Source organism: Colius striatus, chromosome 7 (assembly GCF_028858725.1).
Source record: "Colius striatus isolate bColStr4 chromosome 7, bColStr4.1.hap1, whole genome shotgun sequence".
Classification (NCBI taxonomy): domain Eukaryota; kingdom Metazoa; phylum Chordata; class Aves; order Coliiformes; family Coliidae; genus Colius; species Colius striatus.
Window position 1 is genome coordinate 17,372,860 of NC_084765.1, and position 23,804 is coordinate 17,396,663.

Consider the following 23,804-nt stretch of genomic DNA (forward strand, 5'->3'; position numbering starts at 1 on the left):
TTGTATTAGTTTTGTCACCAAATGCTAACAAGAAATGAGACATACTGTCATTTATTTTGAGGTTGTGTTAATTCATTTATGTTGCGAGTGCAGACACAGTTTTGTAGCTATATTTTACTCACTAATGAAGAGAGTATGCTCTTATGAGCTATGGAATCTGTACCTGTGGAGGTAGTGGCAGGTGGTGTAGTGCTGAAGTGAAATGGTGGCGTTGTGGGTGATGTTGAGATGGGACATTCATAGATGGCTCTTTGAAGGGTGCCATTGGGACCACAGGTTGCAACAATACAGCCTCCTGTGCCATCTGTAGTATTGTAGACTACATCCTTATAGCGGTATTTCTTTCCCTCATAAATGCAGGTACAGTCTGTAAATCAAAAGAGGATGTTATACCTTGGTATCCAAAACAAAGAGTAGAGTACCTCAAATGCATCCTATTCAAATAAAAAACATTTTGACAACATACCATGTTCATCATATTTGCATTCTTTGCCATGATTTGTGCATTCACTGGAAAAGAGAAAAAAAGGAGATGTTGAGTACAAATACATTGGTTCATAAGATCATTTTATTGTATGCATTTTTTCTGTTGATCCTTTGCCATTCATTGTGTCTTTAAATGTAGAAAGATCATATCTTCTCTGACCTAGATATTCAGTTCTGCTGTACAAATTTGGATTAGGTAGAATCACTTGGTTTTCTGGCAAGAAAGGCAAGTTCTACGCCAGCATACTAAACATACAGCATCCTTATTGGTACACTGGGGGGTTGGGCAATGATGTAAACAGGAGTGATATGAAATATTCTTATATCCCTGGAAGAAAATTTAAGTAAATGTACCATTTGAGAAAGGATCACTGTATCACAGTTACCAAGGGTGATTACACAGCAAATTTCCATCAGACTTCCAAAAGATGCACGATTGTGTTCCATTTTAAAGGGAATTTACCTATTACTTGTTAAGAACTGCATCCTGATATATTTATTTACAGCGATTAAGAGCATCTGTACACTGAATAAATTTGAAAAAATATCGATATGTGTTTAATAGGGTGGGTTTAGTGCTATTATTGACATAGATGATCCAGGTAAAGCTGTCTGCCAACTGCAAAACAAGCCATGAAAGTTGGATTAGCTTATCTAGGCTTCATACTAGTATTTTGCCATCCTGACTGCAGCACTTACAAGATTCAAGTCTTGCTACTTTAAAGGTATCTTAGGACAGCTGTCAACTGCTTCACAACTACTACTATTAAGTCTGTGCTAGTTGATAGAAGGTTTAGCAGTATTTGTCCCAACAGGCTATCAATTCTGATTGATAGCAAGTGTGGGAATACTTGCTGACTGTAGCAAATATATAAGTACCAGAGCAATAAGAGAAACAAGCTCAAAACAATGAAAATCAGTTGCCTTCTAGCTTCTAAATAATTTTCACGTAATAGTTTTAGATGTATCTTAATAAATATTCTCAGACTATTGCTGTAATTATTATTATTTGAATTTGTTTTCACTAAATTTTATGATTATAATAATTTTACAGTACTTTAATAAGAATATAGGATAAGTAGTAAATTAATCTCTCTATGGCAAAATTGTACCATTATTTAAATTCCTGGGAATGGAAAAAAAATAGACATTATTTGGCATCCTATGACTGACCTAGTTCTTATTGGCAAACAAAAAATAAATGAATGCCTGATGAATTATGTTCCACAACTTTAAACTCAGCGTTTTAAAATCTTTACCAATCTTACCATGATTGACAGTTCTGCCTTGAAGGCATCTGCATTCCTGGTTTGTAATTTTTTCCATTTTCATAACAACCACAATTAGAAACACAAGTCATGGTTTCTTCATCAAAATAGGGCTTATTCTTTGGACAATGTGGATAGCAACCTGCAATTAAAAAATAAAGTGAGAGCTATGTTGACACTAGGTCATTCACTCACAAGTAGAAGTAACTCTGTCCTCTGCTTTGATCTGCTTTCCCCAAAATATCCCATATGGTCAGTGGAATTTCAGATTCTGTTACTGTTTTTCCTTCGATTTCACATTATGATCTGGTGCATTTTGTCCTCATCTTCAAAAACGTTCATGATTAGTTAAGAAATAAGACATTAATTAGAAAATATCTTCTTATAATTTCTGATATAAACATGTCATATACAGAGTAATACGTGTTGTCAATCATACTTCAGTTTAACTTTTTATAAGTGGAATGAGATATGCATAATTATGCTTACCTTCCAAACCTCTCAACTCATGAAGGCAGGTCCCACTTGGATTATTGCAGGTCTTCATGCAAGGGGCTCCACATGGCTTGTAGTGCCACTCACATTCACCTTGTGGATTGTAGTAATCACAGAACAGAGCTAGAGGAAGGAGAAATGACAGGAAAAGACCTCTTATCTTTTTGCTCTACAGTCTTTCATTTTTGCTGGGTAAAAATTGCATGGTTATTAGCATAACCACATTGATGGTGAAAAATATCTTGTCTTATTTCTAATTTAATATAATTCTTACACTTCTACCAAGAAAAAAGATATAAAACATTGAATGGAATTAGACATTAAGCATGAAAAATCAATTAATTGAATCACTGATTTTAGCTAGTATGCACTATTTATACTGAGCCTGATGTAGACAGGTGGCAGTGTAGTACAATATAATCACAGCTTCATCAGCTGTGTATCTTGATTGACAAATAAATCAGACACCAATGAGATCACTTATTAAGTTACTACCAATAAATTCATTTTTAAAAGATAGATTGGCTTCCAGAGGTTTACCCATGTTTTTTTCCCATGTTTAGAATACAGCAGTGCCTCTTAAAAGTACAATTTTCTTCTTTCTTTCTTTCTTTCTTTCTTTCTTTCTTTCTTTCTTTCTTTCTTTCTTTCTTTCTTTCTTTCTTTCTTTCTTTCTTTCTGTCTTTCCTTCTGTCTTTCCTTCTGTCTTTCCTTCTGTCTTTCTGTCTTTTTTTTCTTTCTACTTGCTTTTCTTTTTTTTTCCTTTCTGTTTTCTTCCTCTCTGGACTCCTTCAAAGAGTGATAGGGTGAAACTCACGACAAATGGTTGGGGTTCTCCATGAAATACAAATGTCCATCTCATTGCATGCTTGAGCATAGGCAGCTACTGCTGTACAGAAGCATTCACAATCTCCTCCAGTGTCACAGGCACAAGCATCATCCACACATGCTTGGTAATATTCATTTGGTTCAACCTATTGGAGAACACATTTGAGTTTTCATGCACTTATCCTCTTTGAAAAGGCATACACTGTCCTAAAAGAATTGAATAAAATATCTAAAACTGACAACTGTTTATGTGAAAGAAAGATAAGAAAGGAACAAACCATGAGAATGCTTTGAAAAATCAAGAAGAAAAGGTAGAATAAAGGTATTACTAGTAAGCTGTAATGCTAAGAACTGTTTGATGTTCAAGATAAATTTCTAGAAAGAATACTATTATACTAGTACAAGCTAGCACATAGTCATATAGATTCGGTGGCTGATATTTGTAGCAGTAGAAAATTATGACATTAAAAAATAAACATAACCTAAGACATATCTGTGATTGTCCCTTCTATTAAAAAAACCCCAACTATTAATGTCTATAGTGTACTAGTTGGAAGCACAAACTGAGAAAATGAAAGCAAAAACACTTTCTAGGCAGTCTCTCTGGAACTTAGCCCAACTTCACTTTCTCAGCCATGACAAAGTATATTTTGGTGTATTTTTCAGCTATCCCACATAAAAAAGTTACTGTTATCTCTCCCTCAGGAGAATTTAAGACTGGAGTTTTTGTCATACCTGGGAATGACACTTTGCAAACACTTCACTCGTAATGATGCTGCACTGCTTCTGTGCCCACGCTTTCCTGTATGGGTTTGCAGTGCATGGATCCTTGGTACGGTTGGCATTTGGGCAATTTGAAGACACTTTCCAGCTATTGGCAAACTCCAGGACATTTCCTACCACAGACTGACTGCGAGTAGTGAAGTCATTATTTCCATTGCCATCATAGTTTCCACAAAGTCCACAGACATGTCCCTGCATGGGACACAAACCGAGAGAGATAGTAGGATATAGTTTCTCAGTATCTGCAAGTAAATCTTTTATACATTCTATCTAGGCCTCTCCAGTAGGAGTCTTGGACATTTTCATAATGAAAAGATGTCTCTTCTTTCATGAAGAGATGTGTCCAATTTGTTTTTAGGAAGGATAAGGATAGGAGCTAGACTCATGGTTTTTATTCTTACCATTGAGCTAATCAGTTTTATCTATTCCTGAATGTGCCTCTTCAGTGAGGGCTTTCCATGAAGAAAGCTACTGGTGTAGTTGTTGTCATGCTATTGCTGAATAATGTGATTTAAGGAAAAATATGTTGGACAATCTAAATCAACATTACAAAGCTAGCAATATGCAATTGCTGCTCTTTCTGGTTACAGCCTAAATTTCCATTTTTTTCTTTGAGAGATAACATGAGTATGTTTAAAAAATAATTTTGTCCAGATTTTGGATTTTAAAATGTACCTGAAAGCTGGGACTAAGTTTGATGAATATACTAGTCTTTTTGTCCCACATGAGTATCAGGCCAACATCAGTGTCAACGACTAAGTAGATGCCCATGGAACGGATTTGGAATGGCATTTTTCCTCCAGGTGTCCTCTGGATGACATCAGAGTGTCCATCTCCGAGTATTAGCTCATAGTTCTATGACAGGAAAAGAAAAAGTATGAGGATGATTAAAAAAAACACCTGTTTGGTACAATTTTATATATTGCCAGTAACTATTATTGAAATAAGAATAACTATTATAGTAAAAAGTATTCTTTTCAACAACTTCATGTTAAGCAATTTCTCTTTAGAATTCCCTTTTTTGCTTTCTGTAGCAGAGAACAGAATCATTAGCAGTAAGCAAAGTAGTGTAGTAATATTTTCACTGTCTTGAGGGACACTTCTGTATGTCTATAATGAAGAGTTTGTTCCATCCTTCTGGCACATCAGGCCCGAGATACAATTTATTAAAGAAAATACTTACCCCCATGAAAACTTTAATAGACTTAGAGCACGTGGTTCCTGTAGTGCCACATGGAATGTTCTCAGTGATGACTCTGAAGGTTCCCTGATTCATAGTTTGTTGACCACAGTAGTTCTGAAACAAAGGAATGACATTCAGTGTTAATTATGCTACATGATCATATGTAAAATACGAGGCACTTCAGTATTGCAAAAATCTGGGAAGGCTCTGTTACCTGGATGAGAACATATTCACAGTCTCCTTCAAAATCAAAGCGTTTGCCATCAAAGGTGGTGTAGTGCCCATCTCCATAAACAGAACAGGTTTCCAGGCAAGGTTCCTCAGAACAGTGCCATTTTCTGTTTCTACACGTGCTACATAAGACAAAAACCACTCCAAATGTAAAAAAAAAAAACCAGACATGCACACTATATAGTTACACATCTGTTTCTGCATTGTACATCAATCTGATTTTAAAATGGGTTAAGTTTATAATGAAAAAATAAGTTTTGCTTATCTTCAGAAATGCAGCATAGCTTAAGAGCCTTTGGGAGTTACCCAAAGACTGTGTTACTTCATGGTGTCATGAATAAGTGGAGTTAGAAAATACTTTAAATCTTTCCTATTTCCAGATCATATTAGATGTATTGAATCATAGAAATTGCCTGCAAGGAAAAAAGCTTTCTTGACTTGATTGATTATGAGGACATGCAAGCCATATTGTTCTTGTGACCCTTTCCAATTTCCGTGCTATGTGCCACTGTAAGAACAGACAGAGCTTTCCTTTTAGGTACTAAGTGGGTCATCTTGTCTAGAATTCCTTCCTACAAATACTGACAGAGCAAAATCCTGTAACTCACTTAGAGCTTAAAACTATTCCCTTTCAAATGCTTGAAAATTATATTTTTCAATATGCACTTACCAGTTGTTACAGCCAACTCTGATTGATTCTCCTGGACTGTAGAAATTCTCATTGTGAACACATGGACAGTCTTCTGGAGCTATGCAGCCACCTTTGCCATCTAAGACTTGATTATGAGGACATACACAGCCAGAGACACACTGGGTTCTGTACTGTAGGAACCATATAGAAAACATGGCTTGAAACATTTCCCTGATAGAAGAGTCCAACTGAAATTGTAAAAGAGATCTAGTTTAATATGCTTTCAACTGGGTTTAAAGAATCTATACTTACACATTCCATATCTAGAGTCTGACAGCTCTTCTGACATCCTGCTCCTATTACATCTGCAGTGGCATTGCTACAGTCAACGTAGACCATGGGAGGTACACAGACTGAAAGAGAGAAAAGCCACAAGAAATGTGAGATCAATCATGTATTTATGTCTTTGTTTTTCCTTAAGGCAGACTGAAGAAAACAGAAAAAAAAGAAAAAGGAAAAGAAGATTAATTTGTGAGATACTTGTACCTTAACGTAGTGTATTCGACCAGAAAAAGAAACTAAACATTGTTTTGAAGTCATGCTCATCAGTGGGACTCTGTTACACTGGGACTACTCGTAGAAATTAATGTTTATTTAGCTTTGTGAAACACTTCCTTTTAGAAAAACAAAAGAAAACAAGAAAACAATGATCCTTGTTTACTTTGTATTTTTTTTACTTTTACTACTTTTATTTTATTTAAAATGTGGACCTTTTCTCACAGCGAGCTGACCAAGTATTCTTTTCCCATGAGTAACCCAAAGGTTTATAACTTGTTTCAGCCATCGGAAATATTGAGACAGTGTTTGTTTCTATTTTGGGAATAGCCTCTACACTACAGAAGTCATCAGTTTTCTTGTTGTTTTCAGACTTGCACAACTTGCATCATATTATTATATGATTCTATGATTATGGTGAAAAAAAGAGAGCTAAAAAGGGTAAAAGTAGAAAGGGAGAATAATACCTGGTTCAGGTTTCTCTCCAACACAGCTCAGCTTTCCAGATGTGCAAGTGCTATAAAAAAAACAGAGAGTGGATATGTTTTAGCTTTTCCATTTTCCTTTTTATTTCATAATAATGAAAAATTACTGTGTGACAAAACAAAGAAACTGTGTCCCTTATCAGAATAGTTTGTACTGTTCAAAAATATTTTATATTCAGGCAGACCAAAACACAAGTTTATTCTATATAGAGACAGACTTGGTCTGTCCATTTGCTTAGTTAAAAGCTGTCCTTCAGAACAGTTCACATTCTATTCAGAATGGGAATAAACTGTAATGTTCCACCACAGAACGAATCTTTCAGTCACGGATAAGAAAAGTGCATGTGGTGGAGAGGCAGTGAGTGAGTGACAAGTTGGGAGTTTGGGTGTTAGCCCAGGATAACTCACCACTGTATTGTTTTTTTGAATTTTTTTAACAGTCTAAGCACAATCTTTTTAAATGCGGATAGCCCTATCAATTTTTAAGAATATGTGATTTTTCTGTATTGAAATAATTAAGGATAGAAAAGCATTAGGTTGTAGTAGATGGCAGAATATATATATGATTTCACAATTGCCTCTATCCAGTTTCATTATTTTCTTTATAAATCTCTTACCAGACAACACCATTATCATGGATAACTTCTCCATAAGACAGAGGCAATCCTTTATAGTAACAGGGACAGCTAGAAGCAGGCACACATTTGCCACTTTCATCCATGTAGGTTCCATTTATGCAGGTGCAGCCATCAACTGGGACAAACTGGATGCTGCATGTGACATCAGGCTCACTCAGAGACCGGCAGGTAGGTTGACAGGAGTCGACATTGTAAGTGTACTTCAAGGATTTTGGACATGAGGTGGTATATTTTGCTTGAAAGTAAAAAGGTAAGTTTCATGAGTTCTTCATTTAAGCATCAATGTAGATATAAAGCAATATTTGAAGGAAAGAACATCTGTATGATGAACATAGCAATGTATATCCATGTGCCTTACTGACATCCTCGATAGTGTAATTTTAATTTTGTACTGTTAGAGCAGAATTTTCCCTTATACGTGTGTCATAAATGCAAAAGTCCAGATAAAATAACAGTTTAAGTGAATTAATGCACAGTGTGGTTTTGTTTCATTACTATTTTTATATTTTTTGTCAAATTGAAAAACACCCTAATTAGTTTATTCCTATTGCAAGAGTACTGAGGTCCATGTTGCTTCTGCTGGTTCTGAGCAAATAATCTAACACCCTTTTTTCATTGTATTTTCCCTGCTTACTGCTTGTCATTTTTTGTATTCCCTTCATCCTCAGATTCTTGAAAGTCAGTGCTATACTTAAAAGACAATTTAACACAATTTACGTAGGAATCTCTGAGAATGGCTTTGTGGGTCTTCTAGATGATCATTATCAAGAGCTAAAGGGATGTAGAACTTACTGCAGGCTTTGCTCCTCCATCCTGTGAGAAGAACTCCTTTAGCAGCACAGGCCCTGGCATAGCTGGAAAGGGCAGCACACATGCAGTCCTCACTCTTCTCACAGTTACACGTGTCAAACATGCAGTTCTAGGGACAGAGGATGAAAAATGATCATGAAATTATCATGTCAAAACCATGGCACTCTAAGCTTTTCAGGTTGTCCTGTTTGTTAGAGCTAAAAGTGTGTGTAATCCATATACATGGGTAAACACCTGCCTGTTTTTCATTTGAAGATTTTACTGAGCACTTTCAAAAAGGCACACAATTGTAAACTATTTTTTCTTGTTATTTTTTTTACCTTTTCATGTGTTGATTGGCTTCCCACCTACTTCTGGTTTGTAGCCACTGTGCCATACGTACTTATAACAAGTAAAGGGTATTTGATACCACTCAACTTTTAGGGCTTAAGCTGAGGAGCTTGGGCTCTTTGCATCAGAGGAACAAAGAAAACAAGAGGACATTTAATGTGTTGCTATATTGGACAATTATAATATTGCCATTCCAGAACATGTTTGTAGAGCATAATCTTACAAATTTCCAATAGAGAGGCCTTGTAAAGCCTCCAGGCAGTCTGTTCCAGAGCTTCATCAACTTAAATTCCTGGAATAATTTAGTTCACATCTTATTTAATCTCTTCGCTGCTTCTTACACACCATTCTTGCCTTGTCCTAGGATATATGCCAAAGGCTCTGATAGATCAGAGCAACTAGTTAAGATTCTGACTAAAACAGGGAGGTCAGTTTTTGTCCTTTAACCTAATAAGAAGTCCAGGGAGTCCAAACTCCTAGCTTAAGCATTTAGGTTAGTACCTAAAAATATGGGCAATGGGAATGCACCTGTAAGTTTATCCTCCTGGGAATGGAAAGATATCTTTACAAAGGAGCAATTATTATGATGTGTAGGTAAGAATGAACCCTTGGCTTGAAAAGAACTATTACGAATGCATTTCCTCCCCTTTGGCAAGTTATTCTCTCAGGTGTTAGCGTCAGAAATCTGAGTGGTTTTTATTTAAATGGGAAAAAGTTAAAAGCCAAATACCTTCTGGTAAACTTCTGGATTCACTGTTGAGTGACATTCAGCAAAAGGTCCCATGGTATCAGAAAGCAGTCCACACCAGTGCTGAGCATACTCATCTGCGAATTGAAAAAAGTATAAGAATTGCTACGGCACTTCTTTTTCTCAATATATTGATATTTCTTGCAAGGAAATTGAAAAAGCTTAATTTTACAATAAAAATCATCTCTGCATTTGCTGAAACAGTCTTTTACTTCCTCTATACAAAAAATATGAACTCTTCATAAACTGAATGCTCTTGATCCACTGTAGCTGTCATGGAAACTAGGACAATCTTAGTTGAATTTTGAAAACGAAAGTTCACATTATGAACAGAAAACAGAAAGAATGGCTTGTGAATGCTCAAAAAAATACATATTTCATTGGCTCACATGGAACCTGAGAGCTATGAAGCTCTGAATTTTAAGTCTGATTCTCAATTTAACAGTTGAAGGACAACATTGAGTTCAGCCTTCAACAGGGCTGTGCACAGCTTTTTTCCTATATGACAATCAGTCCTCTCCAGGGATGGATTACTAATACGCGGTATAGTTCCAGTTTCCCTTAAGTAAACTGGAAAAAACACTTGCTTTCTTTACTTAAAGGAATATTTTTGAAGCTCCAAAATATTATCCTAGCTATTATTTATTAACTGAAGTCTTCTACTGTGTCAATTGAAGGAAATACCATGTGTACAAGTGATCCACTATTCTTTTTGCTAAATACTTGGTGATTGAGTAACTTGTACTTTCTTTCTATCTTAAAAGAGAATAAAAGTTGTTACTATATGCTGAACTTACCATTTTGTATGCTGATAGTACAAGGGTTCTCAAAGGTATTTTTGGCATCAGGACAATCTGCCCGAGTTTTCCAAGTATTGCCAAAGGCAGCTGAAGTACCCTCTATTACACCACTGGTGGTTTTGAAATCATCTGTCTGCATGTCATTGAAGTTTCCACAGAGACCTAAAAGGAAGCAAATGGGCTGTGAAAGTCTCCTCAGAATGAAGTGTACTGATAAAAGCAGTTATTATAACAAGATCACTTACCACAGATCTGCCCTTTATGTGATGGGTCTAAGTCTATAAAAACTTGCATGAGAGGCACGAGCTGAACCTGGATCTGAATACCAAAAGTTGTTTGCAGAATAATGAAGAAAGATGATGGTCTGAAGATGGTAACATTCGCTAGGACATAAGAACATAAGAGTTATAAATCCATATGAGATGAGGAGTTGAAATAACTGTTCATTAGAGTAATTCTACAACTGTGTCTGATATCATCCTAATTTCTGAAGAACTAGGGGGAAAATGATCTATATGTAATTTCAAATCCAGCACCATAACAGACTGTCTTTACCCTAAACAACATATTAAAAAATCTCCACTTTCTGGCAGATGTTTTAAAATAAGGGGAACAACACACACTTCTGTTGCTATTAAAAAGACCACCTTTGCTTGATGAAAAGTTGGACCTAGTCTGTTCTTTCATGGTTTACTTTCTCTTCAGGTGCAGTAGTATCTGAGAAAAACTCTCCAGTGATGAATGTGCACCAAGCAAAGGGACAGAGGGATGACAGGGAATTAAACCACTTGAGATATTCAGACATTTGGGTTCTTTAGCATATCAGAATTTTTCTTTCTTCTCTTACAACAATGTTTGGATCTGGAAGTATGTAATTGTACTACCTACTTCAACTGAATCTCTGTTTAATTACATATTTCTAAAATTAGATCATAATTTTGCTAAAATTGTAGGACTTGAATAGGCAAGCACTATTACTTTAAAAATGAGAGATTATACTTTATTGGACCTTGAGTAGAGTACTTAAAAATATAATTTAGCTTTAGATCAACTGTTGTAATAATATCTTAAAGTCAAAACCAAGAAACATTACAGAAACATTCAAAGGAATTTACCTGCAGAGAATGGCAGCTGTGTGTAGATCATATTCACAAATACGCTGCCGGAGGGCTGGATCACAATGTTCTGTCCACAAGAAAAGGCAATGATTATTAAGCATATTTAGGAAAGGACTAGTATTGTTCAGGACAAAAGGAAAAAAAAGTGAAGGGAGACTGTTCTCATTCTTACACTGCTTCTCTAATTTGTATTACTGTGATCCATGGACTATCAAAACAAGCAATCAAAAGCCCAAAGATAACTAGATAACAGAAAACTACTAGGATTTTGACTTCCAATATGCCTGCTTTATTCCTAATTTTCCCTTGAATAATGTTCAATTGAGATAAACCAAAAAAAAAAAAATCCGTGTGGATTTCTTGTCTCTGCTGTTATATGTTGTTTGAGAACTACTTGTTTATTAAGCTCTGGAAACATCCTTGCAGAATGTTAGGTGTCTACATTTGCTACTTACAGTTTGTCCTCCACTTAGGCTGACAGCTATACCCTTGAGGCATGTCTCAGTGTCAGTCAGGCCACACTTGTTTATATCTCCCAGAACAGTGAATTCATTGCTGTCACAGAGCTAGAAGAAAACAAAATATATTGTTAAAAGAGTTTGTTATAATAAAATATAGTTATATTTAAAAGATTGACACTCAAATGGTGTTCTTAATAAAGTAAGTCTTTTAAAAGATTGTTTATTTCTTTTCTTTCTGCCCATGTGTTTTTACATATACATATACAGTTGACAAGGTAGCTGACATTCATATAGTCTCCACATCGAAAGCTGTTACTTCCGACATTCAAGGGCAAGTTAGACACATTAAGCTGAATATTTAATACCAGTTTCTAATTTTTGGGTAACACTAGTTTAATACGCTAGAGGAGAAGTAGGAAGTTTGCTTTTCTTGCCCATTGGTTATGGCGTTCACTGGGGAGTTAATTTATTTTTAGTCTTTTCTGCAGTGGATGGATTATGAAAAAGCCTGGTGATATGGACATTCTTTTAACACACAGGAAATACACATTTCAATATCCTCTTGTAGGAGAGAATAAGCTAAACTACTAAATAAAGCTAATAAACTAAACTACTGAGTAAAGGCAAAATTCAGTTTTTATCTTGATTCTCCTTTTCATTGGATCGTGTTCCACAAACTATATTTAAAGCAAGAATAATGGCCAAAACATTCCAGGGAAACACACAGAAGGCTCTATTTCTTAATGTGTCTTATCATTTTCTTGGCATAATGAAGATTAAATCAAAGACAACTGAGATGCAGAATTACAGTCATCTCTAAATTTAATGGTATAATTTAAGGCTTTTTGACCTTTTGTGTCTAAGTTGAGGGGATTTCTGTACCTCCAGAGTGTCTGAGAATCTAACTTTACCTGTTGGTGCCAAAAGGGGAATTTAATGTGTGTCTGATCTATGGTCCCATTGTGTATCAAGCCCAGTGCTTGTGAATCTCATAGAAAAGTTTCATTGAATCAGTGTAATCTATTTCTAAATTACCTCATTCTAGTTAACTCCTAAGTTTTTATGGTTCTCTTCCTTGGTAACATTCAGTTTGAGGTTTTTGAGAACAGATTTTATTAATATGAAGTCTTTATGGAAATAGTTTATATCACTCATCCCATACAAATAAACAACAAATACACCTAGTGTTCTGCAATCTGAAAATCTATAGTCATTATTTTATATATCTACTCAGAATTCAGTCCATAATAATCTAAAAACTCCAATAAAATTTAGGAAATCTGTTTCAGACTCCATATTAACCCTCTGAGTTTCAGAAAGCTGATGTGATTGCCAGTACTTTTAGTTAAACAACATTATATTTAATAAAGACATTTTCCTTTAGCATATTGTTTTATCAAGGTTTGTGACTCAGTTTTACCTTAGTTAGGACATAGCTACAGTCTCCAAAGAAGGAATAGTATTTCTCATCAAATGTTGAAATGTGAGAGCCTCCTTCAATACTGCAAGTCCCAGGGCATGACTGGGTGACACAAGACCATTCACCTCCAACACACGTACTGAAATGAAGAAGGCATTCAGTAACCTTGGGTAATGCAAGTATAAATTAAATAAGAGACAATAAGGGTAGCTAATGCCTTCATTTTCCTCTTGAAGCATTGATCATACTGTGAAAGAAACTAACATTGCTTTGAAATCTCATCATAAATATAGAGCAGGCACATTTATATTAGCGATCTTTTTATATATATTTATATACTGCTGCTCTTTTCCAGTCTTTGGGCAGAATTCAGTCCTGGTGAACCTAGCATCTACTCTGCTGCATATGGTTACCCCTCATCAAACATGTTAAGTATTTCTTGCAAAATAAGATACATATTTGTGGTTTTTTTATTCATAGATAAGTTCATTTGCATACACTTGTGGAATAATATTTCAGTAATTATAGTGAAATTGAAAAAATATATTCGAATTTGATAGTCTCCTTTAATTTATTGGTCTTGAAATTGAAGTTCCTATATCTGATCTTAAATTTTTGTTTCCAAATGTGAACAGAAAGCAGAGTTCTAAGTATCTTCTAAAACATGTAAAAGGACTTCAGTTGATAAGTAGTTCCTCATTTTTTTAAGGGGAAATTAGTAATTTCCCCCTGTCTTCAAAATATCAAGGTACTGTCCCTAAAAGAAGAAATATCAGAAAAGGAGTATGTTACCATGATCTGCATTTAGATGAGAAGGAGGCACCAGGAGCATAAGTTTCACTTTCATAGGTACAGTGGCATTCATTGCGGGGAATGCAGCCAGCACCATTAATGTCATCAAATACCATTCCTAGTGAAAAAAATGGTGTGTTACTTATTCTGTGCACTGCGAAACCTGCTTTTGTACTCATATGTAGCAGATGCCTGAAAGCATGTTCTATTCCTTCTCTATTACTCAAAAAAGTAATACAAAGTACTTAAAAATAAGAGGATGACAGCTATGTAGGGATTGAAGCTATGTATATTCCATTGAAGCCTATCTAAAATCTTAGGGTGATCAAAAGAGACCTCTAGGAAAATATCTTCTTGTCAAGGACATTGTTAGAATGGAACTAAGATTAAAATTACTAGATAATGATGGGGAATTGATGAACCATTTGTAAGACTGTCCAGGGACAGTATTTGTACAGTAAATATTTTTATACCAAACAAAGCATGATCTAAGAGAAGTCAATGCTATCATACAAATAAGTGATGGTTACTTCAGTGAGACATCATGGAGGATGAGCAGAAGAGCTGCAAGGGATGAAGATCCTACCATGCAGCCACTCTTAACAGCAACAATTCTCATCCACAGAAGTAGGCATATCCAAAGAGAATACATTTACATTGTTTACCTTGTACTCATACTCAGTTCCCATGTGTAGTTCTCTGAAGTGCCAGATTTTACACATTGTCTAGTGCTCTCACAGCTGCTTGTGTTTAGACACATAGGGCTGGACAGAAAGAGTTGCAGCTTTGCTAATGCCAGGAGTTATCATCGTGGGCAAAATACAATTAAACATGACATACTTTGTCATATGGATGCTGAGAATAGAAGACTTACAGAATTGTAGAATTGTTTGGTTGGACAGACCTTTTGGAAAAGACCTTTAAGATCATCAGGTCCAACCACTACCCTAACACTGTCAAGCTCACCACTAAACCATTTTCCTAAAGACTTCCCCTTATTGTTAGGAGCCAAATATCTTATTCTCAGTTCCATCATTATTTACGTGTCTTGGGCATGTTTGTTGTTTAAAAGGGGAGTTTTAGTAATCTCAATAGAAATTATGCATGCATATCAAGGATGAAATGTTATATACTTTGATGATAACAATTGTGACATGATGAGAACAATACAGAATAGGAAAATTGTTAAATGTGTACAGATAAGTATTCTAGCAGTTTTAGCTATGAGAAAAGAGCAGAAAATTGGCTTGCCTTGAGGACAGACGCAGCCATCTGTACAATGATCTTCACAGAGTGCAGATCGTTCTGAATTGCTGCAGGTGTCAGAGCAGGGAGAGCCACACTCCTGGTATTGCATGTTGAAAGGACATGATTTGGCTGAAAGTAGAAAGAGTATTACAATGCTGACTTTTCTTTTGAAATTGAAAAACCAGTGTTTACAATTTAGAATGTTTTCTGTGAAGATAAATGGAAAATCCTTATCCAAGTGGAGGCTGTAACATTTTTTATGTTTTGATAGATATTTAAAACACTTCATAATGTAAAATCATCTAAACTTCCATATTCCCAAAGTCTTGAGTATACTCAACGTTAAAACTGACTTCATGACAATTACATGCACCTTTAAAAAGCTGTGTTCTTGGGGGGAAAAAATCACATATTTGAAGTTTACTAGGTATGGGTAGTAAGTACAGCTGAAAATCCCTTCCTGAGATACTTACGACACAGTTCTGAGGTTCTCCAGTTCAGAGGCTGTCCACCTGCATGAGCACACTGTCGGGAGTATTCAGCAAAGGTGTTGCACATACAGAAGTCAGCTATAGAGCTGTCACAGTGGCATAGGTCTTGAATGCAAGTTTCAATGTAGTCCTGAACATTCACAAGTGCATTGCAGCTTGTAAATGCTTTACTGGTTAAGACTGTCTCACAGATAGAAGCCTAGGGAGCAAAATAGAGAATGTAAAGCATATGTTAACAAAATAACAAACTGATTATTTAAGGCAGGTAACAGAACAAACAAAAGGTCCATCTGATCCAGTAACTTGTCTATCAGTAGCTGTAAATAGATGCTTAGGGAAAATTAAAACAATAGTGCAAGAACACATGTAACTCCTTTGATTAACTCTCATGTGTTCCCATATCTTGAGTTACTTTCAGCTCAAGTAACTTCATAAGCATCATATTTTCTTTGCATTAAGATATCCTTAGTGATTTTCTCTTTCATGAAAATATCCAGTCTCCTCTTGGAAGAGTAATGTAACTTTCTAGCATACACTTTAGCAAAGAATAAAAAAATTGACTAAGAACAATTCTCTTTACAGAGCTACAATTGAGTCGTATTTGTGCTTTTTTTTTCCAATTCTAACAAGTTTTCCCCAAAGATAAGGAGAATATATTTTACAGTGAAGAAATTTTGAAAGAGAGGTTCTTACAAATTCACTTGAGCAGTTCACCAGAGGAGCAGGAGAAATAGGATCAGCACACTGCTCTGTAGGTCCATCCATCTTGTACCTATTCCCAAACTGTATGGGAGTCAATTTTGTCTCTGTAAAAAGCAGTCCAAATATAAGAATAATATTCACTGTTTTCCTAGCTTTTGCATGGAGATATTTTCTTTCACAGTACTACCCACTATGACATGAACAGTGATCACCAAATAATATCACTGTAGTATGAAAGGCAAAAGGAGAAGAAGATATCCAAGGAACTGGGTACTAACTTTGAAAACAAAGAGAAAGTTGCATATGGCAGGTCTTAAAAGGTCTAATGGTGAGAGAAGCAGCCTAATATATCTCAAAGCCTAGTGAGACCTTTTAAGACCTGCCATATGCAACTTTTTGTTTGCAAAATTAGTCTCACTCTATTTATAACTGACATCAGAGATATCTAAAAAAGTATCACTAGGTTTGCAGTTAATAAAATCCACAACCAACGTTACAGTATACTGCTAAAAGAAAGAAAAACAAAGCACCAGTACTTAATAATGCCTCTTGGTACTTACTCCCTGAAATAAATTCACTGCTAATCGGAATTCCATTGAAGTCCCCACAAAGTCCACAAGTTTGATTGGCATACTTCTTATCTAGTTCCACCTAAAAGAAATGAGGAAAGAGAGATTAGATTCATCGTTAGGAACATGGCCTATATCAATATTACCCATGTACTCAAAATTTGACGCATGTATGCTGTGCAGATTATGTCATGTGGTAACAAGGTAAGCACCACTGAGAAGGTCAGCAATCACCAAGAAAAATTTGGTTTTATTCTTGCCTCAGGGCTGTGAACATCAGCACATTGCCAGGTCTAGAATCTGAGGAGCACTTCACTGTGAGGAGGGAACATTATAATTGGGTGTCTATTGATCCTGAGCTAAGCATGGTGAGGGAAAAAAAAGGAAAACTGGGAGAGAACTGGAAGGCAGAACAATACACTAAAAACACATGGCAAAGATTTAAAGAGGCTATTTTCAAAATACAGGCTTTTTGACATGTTTTGAATCTTTTCTTACCAGGAGGGCATCCTCTTCATTCCAAAGGAATGTCAATCCTAACTTGGCAGAAACTTTCAAATAGTTGTTACTTTTCTCTATCAAGATTCCCATATGGCTGTAGGGCATCTGAACCCTGAGGAGAAATCATCATAATTCAGTAGATGTAGGGACAGAATATCCATTCAATATCCACACTGATATCCTTTTTAATTGCCTTTGAGAAGCTTCAGCTTGCTTAGGTGAGGAAATTAATCAGAACAATAACTAAATAGAGAGAAGCAAGTTTGTAACATTTTGTCTGTTTCCTATGTAATTGATTCTTATTGTACAGATGGGACAGCCTTGCTTTCTGTGCTGTGCCTTTTGTCTATCTCTGTTAATAGTATTTTGCTAGCTGAAATGTTGGCATATGTCTTTGGTTGCATTGTTCAAGAAAGTGCTGGGAATTTTTCTTTTGCAGGCAATATGCTTCAGGATGTTGCTATTTACTCCTGAAAGCCCTTGATAATAAAGAGATAGACTCGTTAGGTTTTCTGTGACATGAGTGCCATTAACAAAGGTGTACCAGAGATTACCTTTAGACTAGATCACTGTACATAGCTGCTATAATACACAGCTCTCTATGGGATAGCTGCATAAATATTTACCCTGCCTTTTGGACAGATTTCACACCCTATGCCAAACTTAGTGCTGCCATTACTACATAGATAGTAAGTTTCCAGCCTAACTCATTTTAAGTGAGTACAGATCCCGTTCTTGTAAAACTCATGGAAATGAGAAAGTGTATAAAAACTAACACTTTGACTGAATCCAGCTTACAGACTCAATTGTAAATATATACACAGTTGTAACAGTTGAGCAGCATCTAGTACATAGCTCATCTGATCAAAATGGGCACATGAATGATCTGCAGAATCAGCACTTAGCTCTCTGTCAGGCCACCTGGGAGCCACCTGTCTCCCACCTGGGAGCAAAAGCAGTAGTGGCAATTTCGAATTATGAACATACAGTTTGTCATCAAGCAGAACAGAGCCATGGGTCAGTTCAATCACTGCTCCTTCCAGCTTCATTATGATGCGACTGATCACGGTAGCATTGTCCACCGTTGCACGCCTAATCTGGATGTTGAAGTCCTCATAGGGAGATTTACAGTTGGATGCAAAGATGTAATTGCAGAGTCCAGGGAAGTAAAAGATATCCCCATCGAAGGTCTTGAAGTGGAAATTACCCCATGTGCTGCACACACGACCATTGTGAGAGGGATTGCCAGCTGTGGATTCAAAATGAACAGAAAGAATTTTCTGTAATTTGTTCTAAATATCCTTGCTCTAGTCAGATTTATCTTTTTATTTGTTTCACTGTCCTCTGTACAAAAAAACCCATCTTCTGTTTTCCTTTTTGGCAAACTTTTTCTTTATTGATCTGTTATTTATTTAGTCCATTTGTCTTTGTGTTTAATCTGTTTTGCGTAGGGACATAGGGCCTAAAACTGGAAGAGATCTCCTGGGTCACTATTTCTATTGCTCTGGTTCTGCTGATATCCATACTGTATAAATTCTTTCCAAAATTTATGGAATTCTAAAGTTTCACCATAAACTCAGTTTAAAGTTAGTTTAAAACTAGCTGATACTTCTACTGGAGAAGGCCACTCATGGCTATATCCTTTGAATGGCTTGAAGAAATTTGTCAGCGTCTTCTAAAACATGTTCCAATCTCAAGTGTACCTGATTATTCTTGTGCCAGTAGAGCCAGAAGGGCTGCCACCTCTCTACTTCAAAGAGAGTGAGTTCAGTCTTCATTTCCAGGCCCTCCTGTCTCCCTGATTATCCTCACAATCGCTCTTTGCATCTCTTCCATATTTACTCTTGCCTTGCTTGAACACAGCTAGTCAGAATTGTACCCTCTACCCTAGATAAGGCGTCTCAACAGTGCTTTGAACACTGGAAATATTGTGCATGATTTTTTATTTTTTTTTACAAAAAACCTTTTACAGCTGCATCATATTAACAAAATGCAGACTGAGTACCGCAGTCTGCTTTTCTTCTTAATATTTTATTTTATGATGCTAAAGGATCTTACACAAGGTATTAATCTCTTCAGTCACTCTGTGCTCTACCTGTGTGATCAACAGGAATACAGATATCTGAGCCATGACATGTATTTAACTTACCCTTTACTTTCAGTGCGTTTTGAAAAGGTGGAATGATTGTCACTTGCGATTTTGAAGCCGATGGAAAATCTAAAGGAGAAAACGTGATCGTATTTAATCTTATAAGAAGCCCTAAAAAATGGATAGAGATTGTCTAGTCTCCTTAGTGATTAGCATTTCCTACTACTAGTTACATTCTAGGAGGACCTTTCCATAAGGTTTTATTGGTACTTTTTAGGCAATGTGTTGTGTTCTGTCTTTCTCTATATTTTGCTAACAGACAAATCCCAAAGACCACGCCATTTGGCTACAGCACTTTCTTGCATTACTTATTCAAGACTCCCATCTGATGCTGGCTGTGATGTTCTGAACTCAGTATAAGCAATCTGATCTTTAGAGCACAGTGTTCTAATAGTGATGCAGAAACAGCAGTGTTAATTGCTGTGTCTGAGCCTTTGCCCCTCAGAAGCAGAAAGTTACTGAGGAATATTAGGAGGTGAGAATGACAAACAGGAGCTGTTTTTTTCCTGAAGCTAATCTCTTTATTTGTGCTGAGACATGCACTTTGGCATAACTACATCTAAGCAAAAATTTTTTAAAGAAGTTTAAATTCTATGAAACTTTAATCACGTGCTTTTCATGCAAGGCTTTATATTAGTGGGATCCAGCACTAAATTTTCCATTTCCAAAAGAAATGGAATACTTAGAGAGCCTGCAGTGTGATTCTATTCACATGACAGTCTGAAGAATTTATGTAGTTTCTCTTTGAAAGTGTCAAAAATCATAGGATATGATGTCTTCCAAACTGTAGGTTGTGTAATATCAGCCATCGACTTCTGCATTTAGATCAAAGTATGTATTTTAGAGAGCTAATCTGATTTAATCTTGATGTAAGGATTTTAAGGGAAAGTATGCACATTACCTTCCTTGACAATCTGTTCCAATAATTAAATGTGCTCACTATTAGTAAATAATTTGTGGTACACTTCCAGTTTGTTTTTATTTTACACTATTTTAATACTATTGATGTTAATATATACTTTATTTTTATTTATTACACTATTTGAGTTACCAGCTAATAACTCTGCAAATTGCAGACTACAAGGCAGGCTTAATGCTAAATTGTTTCAGCCCTTCTTCACTAATATACCAGTCAGCATTGTGTCCTTCTACCCTTAATTTGCAGTATGTGTCATGCATGATCTTGTAGTGCTTAATTAGTCACATCTTTAAGGTAGTTACAGTTCTCTTACTCTCTTGTGAGGCAGTCATCAATCATCTTGACACACCATAAAAAATGTATCTTTTATTACCTACTATCAGATACCTTGGTGATATGTATGTATTCACACACCTCTTCTGAAAACACACTTCTAGATAGGAGGTATGTACCTTTCATAGAATGGTAGGCAGGTGAGAATTCATGAAGTTAAATATCAGATAACTGTATCATATTGGTAGACAAGGTCCATTGGGGCAGATCTTAGAGGAAGTTGTCCGTTTTAGAGCACTCAGAGGGCTTATCTATCATTTCTGGTGAAGGGGGGAAGGGGAGGGGAATGGCAAGTCAGGAGAGGGGAAAGTATGTTCTAGCTAAAAATAAGCACATTCTAGCAATCTTACTATTTATCAATATAGTTTAAGACAAAATATTAGAAATACACCAATATTAACATACTTACTTATTGGTCGCTGCAGGATGGGTGGAGAAATATAATGTGATTTTGTTTGTGCTTCATCATCCTGGGCTTGAACTATATCAAGAAGAGTGGAGGAGGAAAATGTTAATATCTAATTTTCTTGAGTTCCCTTATAATTTCTCAATTACGTCTGTTTAAACATGCAACAGGTAGTGTATAAAAAAATCAGCAAAGCTATATCCATCTATGAGAGATCAGATTTGCATCAGGATCTGTGCTACATGCAACCACGGTGGTCATACACTACTCCTTCAGCCTTTTTTTTTTGGCTAATAAATTACACTATAGTTTTAGCAGATCTTTATTCTGTTATTGTCATAGTACTTAACTTTCTTAGCTCTTATGATCACTGTGTCATTTAAACATCAGTAAAAGCCTTTTTCTAGCCAGAGGGCTTTAAAAATAGATTTTGTACGGGAAGAATTCATTTTAAAGTTAAAGGACTGATCCCTGTCTTTGCTTATTGAAAACCAAAGTTACTCTATTTTACAGTTTCTAGCAGCAGAAGGAAAATAAACGCACCAGCCACACAGAAAGAAATAAGCCTTTCTGATACATTTGCGGCTGTTGTTTTTTCATTCCATTCCACTGCAGCACGAGAACAGGAATACACACAAAATCTGCAGGAGCCAGGGGAGCTTTCAATGCACTACTCATTGAGAGTTCATCAGAGAATAGGTTGTAGGGAAGGCTATGCTGCCCTGAGAAAACCAAAGGAGCAAGCTCCTCTGCTGCATCCCACACCAAGGGCAGTCTGTGGGTAGCATGGGTAGAGGCATCAATGTCAAAAACAGACCTGCAGGGAGCTCTGTAAGCCCCTTCCCTTTTGCACCAGCTGAAGGTCTGCAGCTGATGATGGAAGGACACGTGCTCATTTTATGCTGTGAACCATGCAGTGCTTCTGGGCTCCTCTTCTCCACTGTCTAACCTCAGAGAGCCCTTTGTCTCTCTCTCTCCATGCATTGTATGTCTTCAACACTCTGCCTCATGCTGTGTGCATTGCAGATTCACATTTCTATTGTACACTGGACTAATCTTTTGATAGGCTGTTCTTTGACATTACCACTTTTTAAAGTAATTCCCTGTGGAATTACATTGAAGTAGGAAAATGTAAAATAATAGGGTCTGCATCTGAGATCAAAATGCACTAAAAACATTGCTGTTACCTTAAATTTTAATGGAAATTAACAGGTGAAGTATATGTAAAAAAGATTTCCTCTCATCTGTGATTATTAAGTGTGCTCTTAGAATTTTTAAGGCAACTCCATTTGTTTGCACGCTATCAAAACCAACCTTGTTCTCAAAGCTTTTGTGCAAACTCTTGTGTAAGAATATACGAGCTTTTAAAACCTGCTGTCCAATGTTTTTTGAGCAAAATCCCTCCTTTTATCAATACTGTATTGTCAGTTGATAAAACAAACAAAATCTTTCATAATGCATGCAGATAAAATCCACTAATTTGTTCCTTTCTAAATCCACTTTTGCACCTTTTGGTTTTTGTAGTTAGAAATGCTGTAGGACCTTGAAATGGATGGCAAAGGTAAATACAAATCTTAAGGCATTTTGGTATAAATATGAGTTCCGAGTGATTTCCACTGAATTCACTGGAGTTATTCCAGATTTTGACTGGACAAAATAGGATGAGAGGAGTACAATATAAATTTTTGAGATAATTCATTTCCTCTTCTTAGTAGGTAATGTCTTTGTAACAGAAAACAAAATCTTGCATAAAGGTAACAGGTTCATTATTTTGACAAAGCCAAGAAAAAAAACATTTAAAATTCTGAAGCAGGTTATAAATTCTTTAAAATAGTACCAAGCAAGTGTATCTTCCTACCTTTGATCTCTATGAAGGCAAGTGCTAGTATTGATATCCATAGTGTTATTCGCGTCCCACCACCTGTGCCCATCTTCTGGAAGTCCAGTAGAAACTACTGAACTGCCTGCCAGTGAGGAAATGCCTGTCTGCTCCCGAGTCTTATATAGTGAGAGAGTAGGTTTTGGCTCCGTTCCCAGACTGTTTCACAAGGTTCTTAAAAGGTGGGGCTTCAGACATTTTAGTTTTCCTTTACAGGTGCACGAATAAATAGAAGATGCTCTGACTTTTTCTCAGTTATTTGCACTATAGGAGGAGTCTTCTTTCTACAGGTCTTTTTGATGAAATGTCAAGAGGTGATCAGGAAGAATTTCTACTCAGGCTTAGTCTTCCCAAATGGTTATATATTATGGGATAAATACAATTTAAAGGACTTCTGAATTATTTTTGAGCTGAAGTATAGGATGAATTACTTCTCTTTTTTATGTTCCTCGTTGCAGTAAATGATTGCAATATCTCAAAATTCCCAAGGAAGTTCCATCTGATACGGATTATTTTTTTTAAAGTAGTTTATACCTGTAAATGTA

General features: G+C 36.1%; 1 protein-coding gene across 1 annotated transcript in view; it reads right to left on the reverse strand.

Moving 5' to 3' along the window:
- MUC5B (mucin 5B, oligomeric mucus/gel-forming) overlaps positions 1-23,311 on the reverse strand; it is a 49,606-nt gene extending 26,295 nt beyond the window's left edge. Inside the window, exons 1-30 of the mRNA XM_061999692.1 lie at positions 23,239-23,311; positions 21,384-21,455; positions 19,723-19,791; positions 18,561-18,822; positions 17,571-17,685; positions 17,064-17,154; positions 16,495-16,607; positions 15,784-16,000; positions 15,314-15,439; positions 14,063-14,180; positions 13,271-13,409; positions 11,845-11,955; positions 11,387-11,456; positions 10,517-10,654; positions 10,269-10,433; positions 9,454-9,548; positions 8,376-8,502; positions 7,563-7,818; positions 6,928-6,977; positions 6,218-6,318; positions 5,945-6,096; positions 5,258-5,396; positions 5,044-5,157; positions 4,536-4,715; positions 3,813-4,052; positions 3,067-3,223; positions 2,244-2,372; positions 1,755-1,896; positions 467-510; positions 164-367 (exon numbers count right to left, since the gene is read on the reverse strand). Of these exons, the coding sequence (XP_061855676.1) occupies positions 164-367; positions 467-510; positions 1,755-1,896; positions 2,244-2,372; positions 3,067-3,223; positions 3,813-4,052; positions 4,536-4,715; positions 5,044-5,157; positions 5,258-5,396; positions 5,945-6,096; positions 6,218-6,318; positions 6,928-6,977; positions 7,563-7,818; positions 8,376-8,502; positions 9,454-9,548; positions 10,269-10,433; positions 10,517-10,654; positions 11,387-11,456; positions 11,845-11,955; positions 13,271-13,409; positions 14,063-14,180; positions 15,314-15,439; positions 15,784-16,000; positions 16,495-16,607; positions 17,064-17,154; positions 17,571-17,685; positions 18,561-18,822; positions 19,723-19,791; positions 21,384-21,455; positions 23,239-23,311 (4,009 nt within the window). The remainder of the gene's footprint in view (positions 1-163; positions 368-466; positions 511-1,754; positions 1,897-2,243; positions 2,373-3,066; positions 3,224-3,812; positions 4,053-4,535; positions 4,716-5,043; positions 5,158-5,257; positions 5,397-5,944; positions 6,097-6,217; positions 6,319-6,927; positions 6,978-7,562; positions 7,819-8,375; positions 8,503-9,453; positions 9,549-10,268; positions 10,434-10,516; positions 10,655-11,386; positions 11,457-11,844; positions 11,956-13,270; positions 13,410-14,062; positions 14,181-15,313; positions 15,440-15,783; positions 16,001-16,494; positions 16,608-17,063; positions 17,155-17,570; positions 17,686-18,560; positions 18,823-19,722; positions 19,792-21,383; positions 21,456-23,238) is intronic.
- Positions 23,312-23,804: the final 493 nt, after the last annotated feature.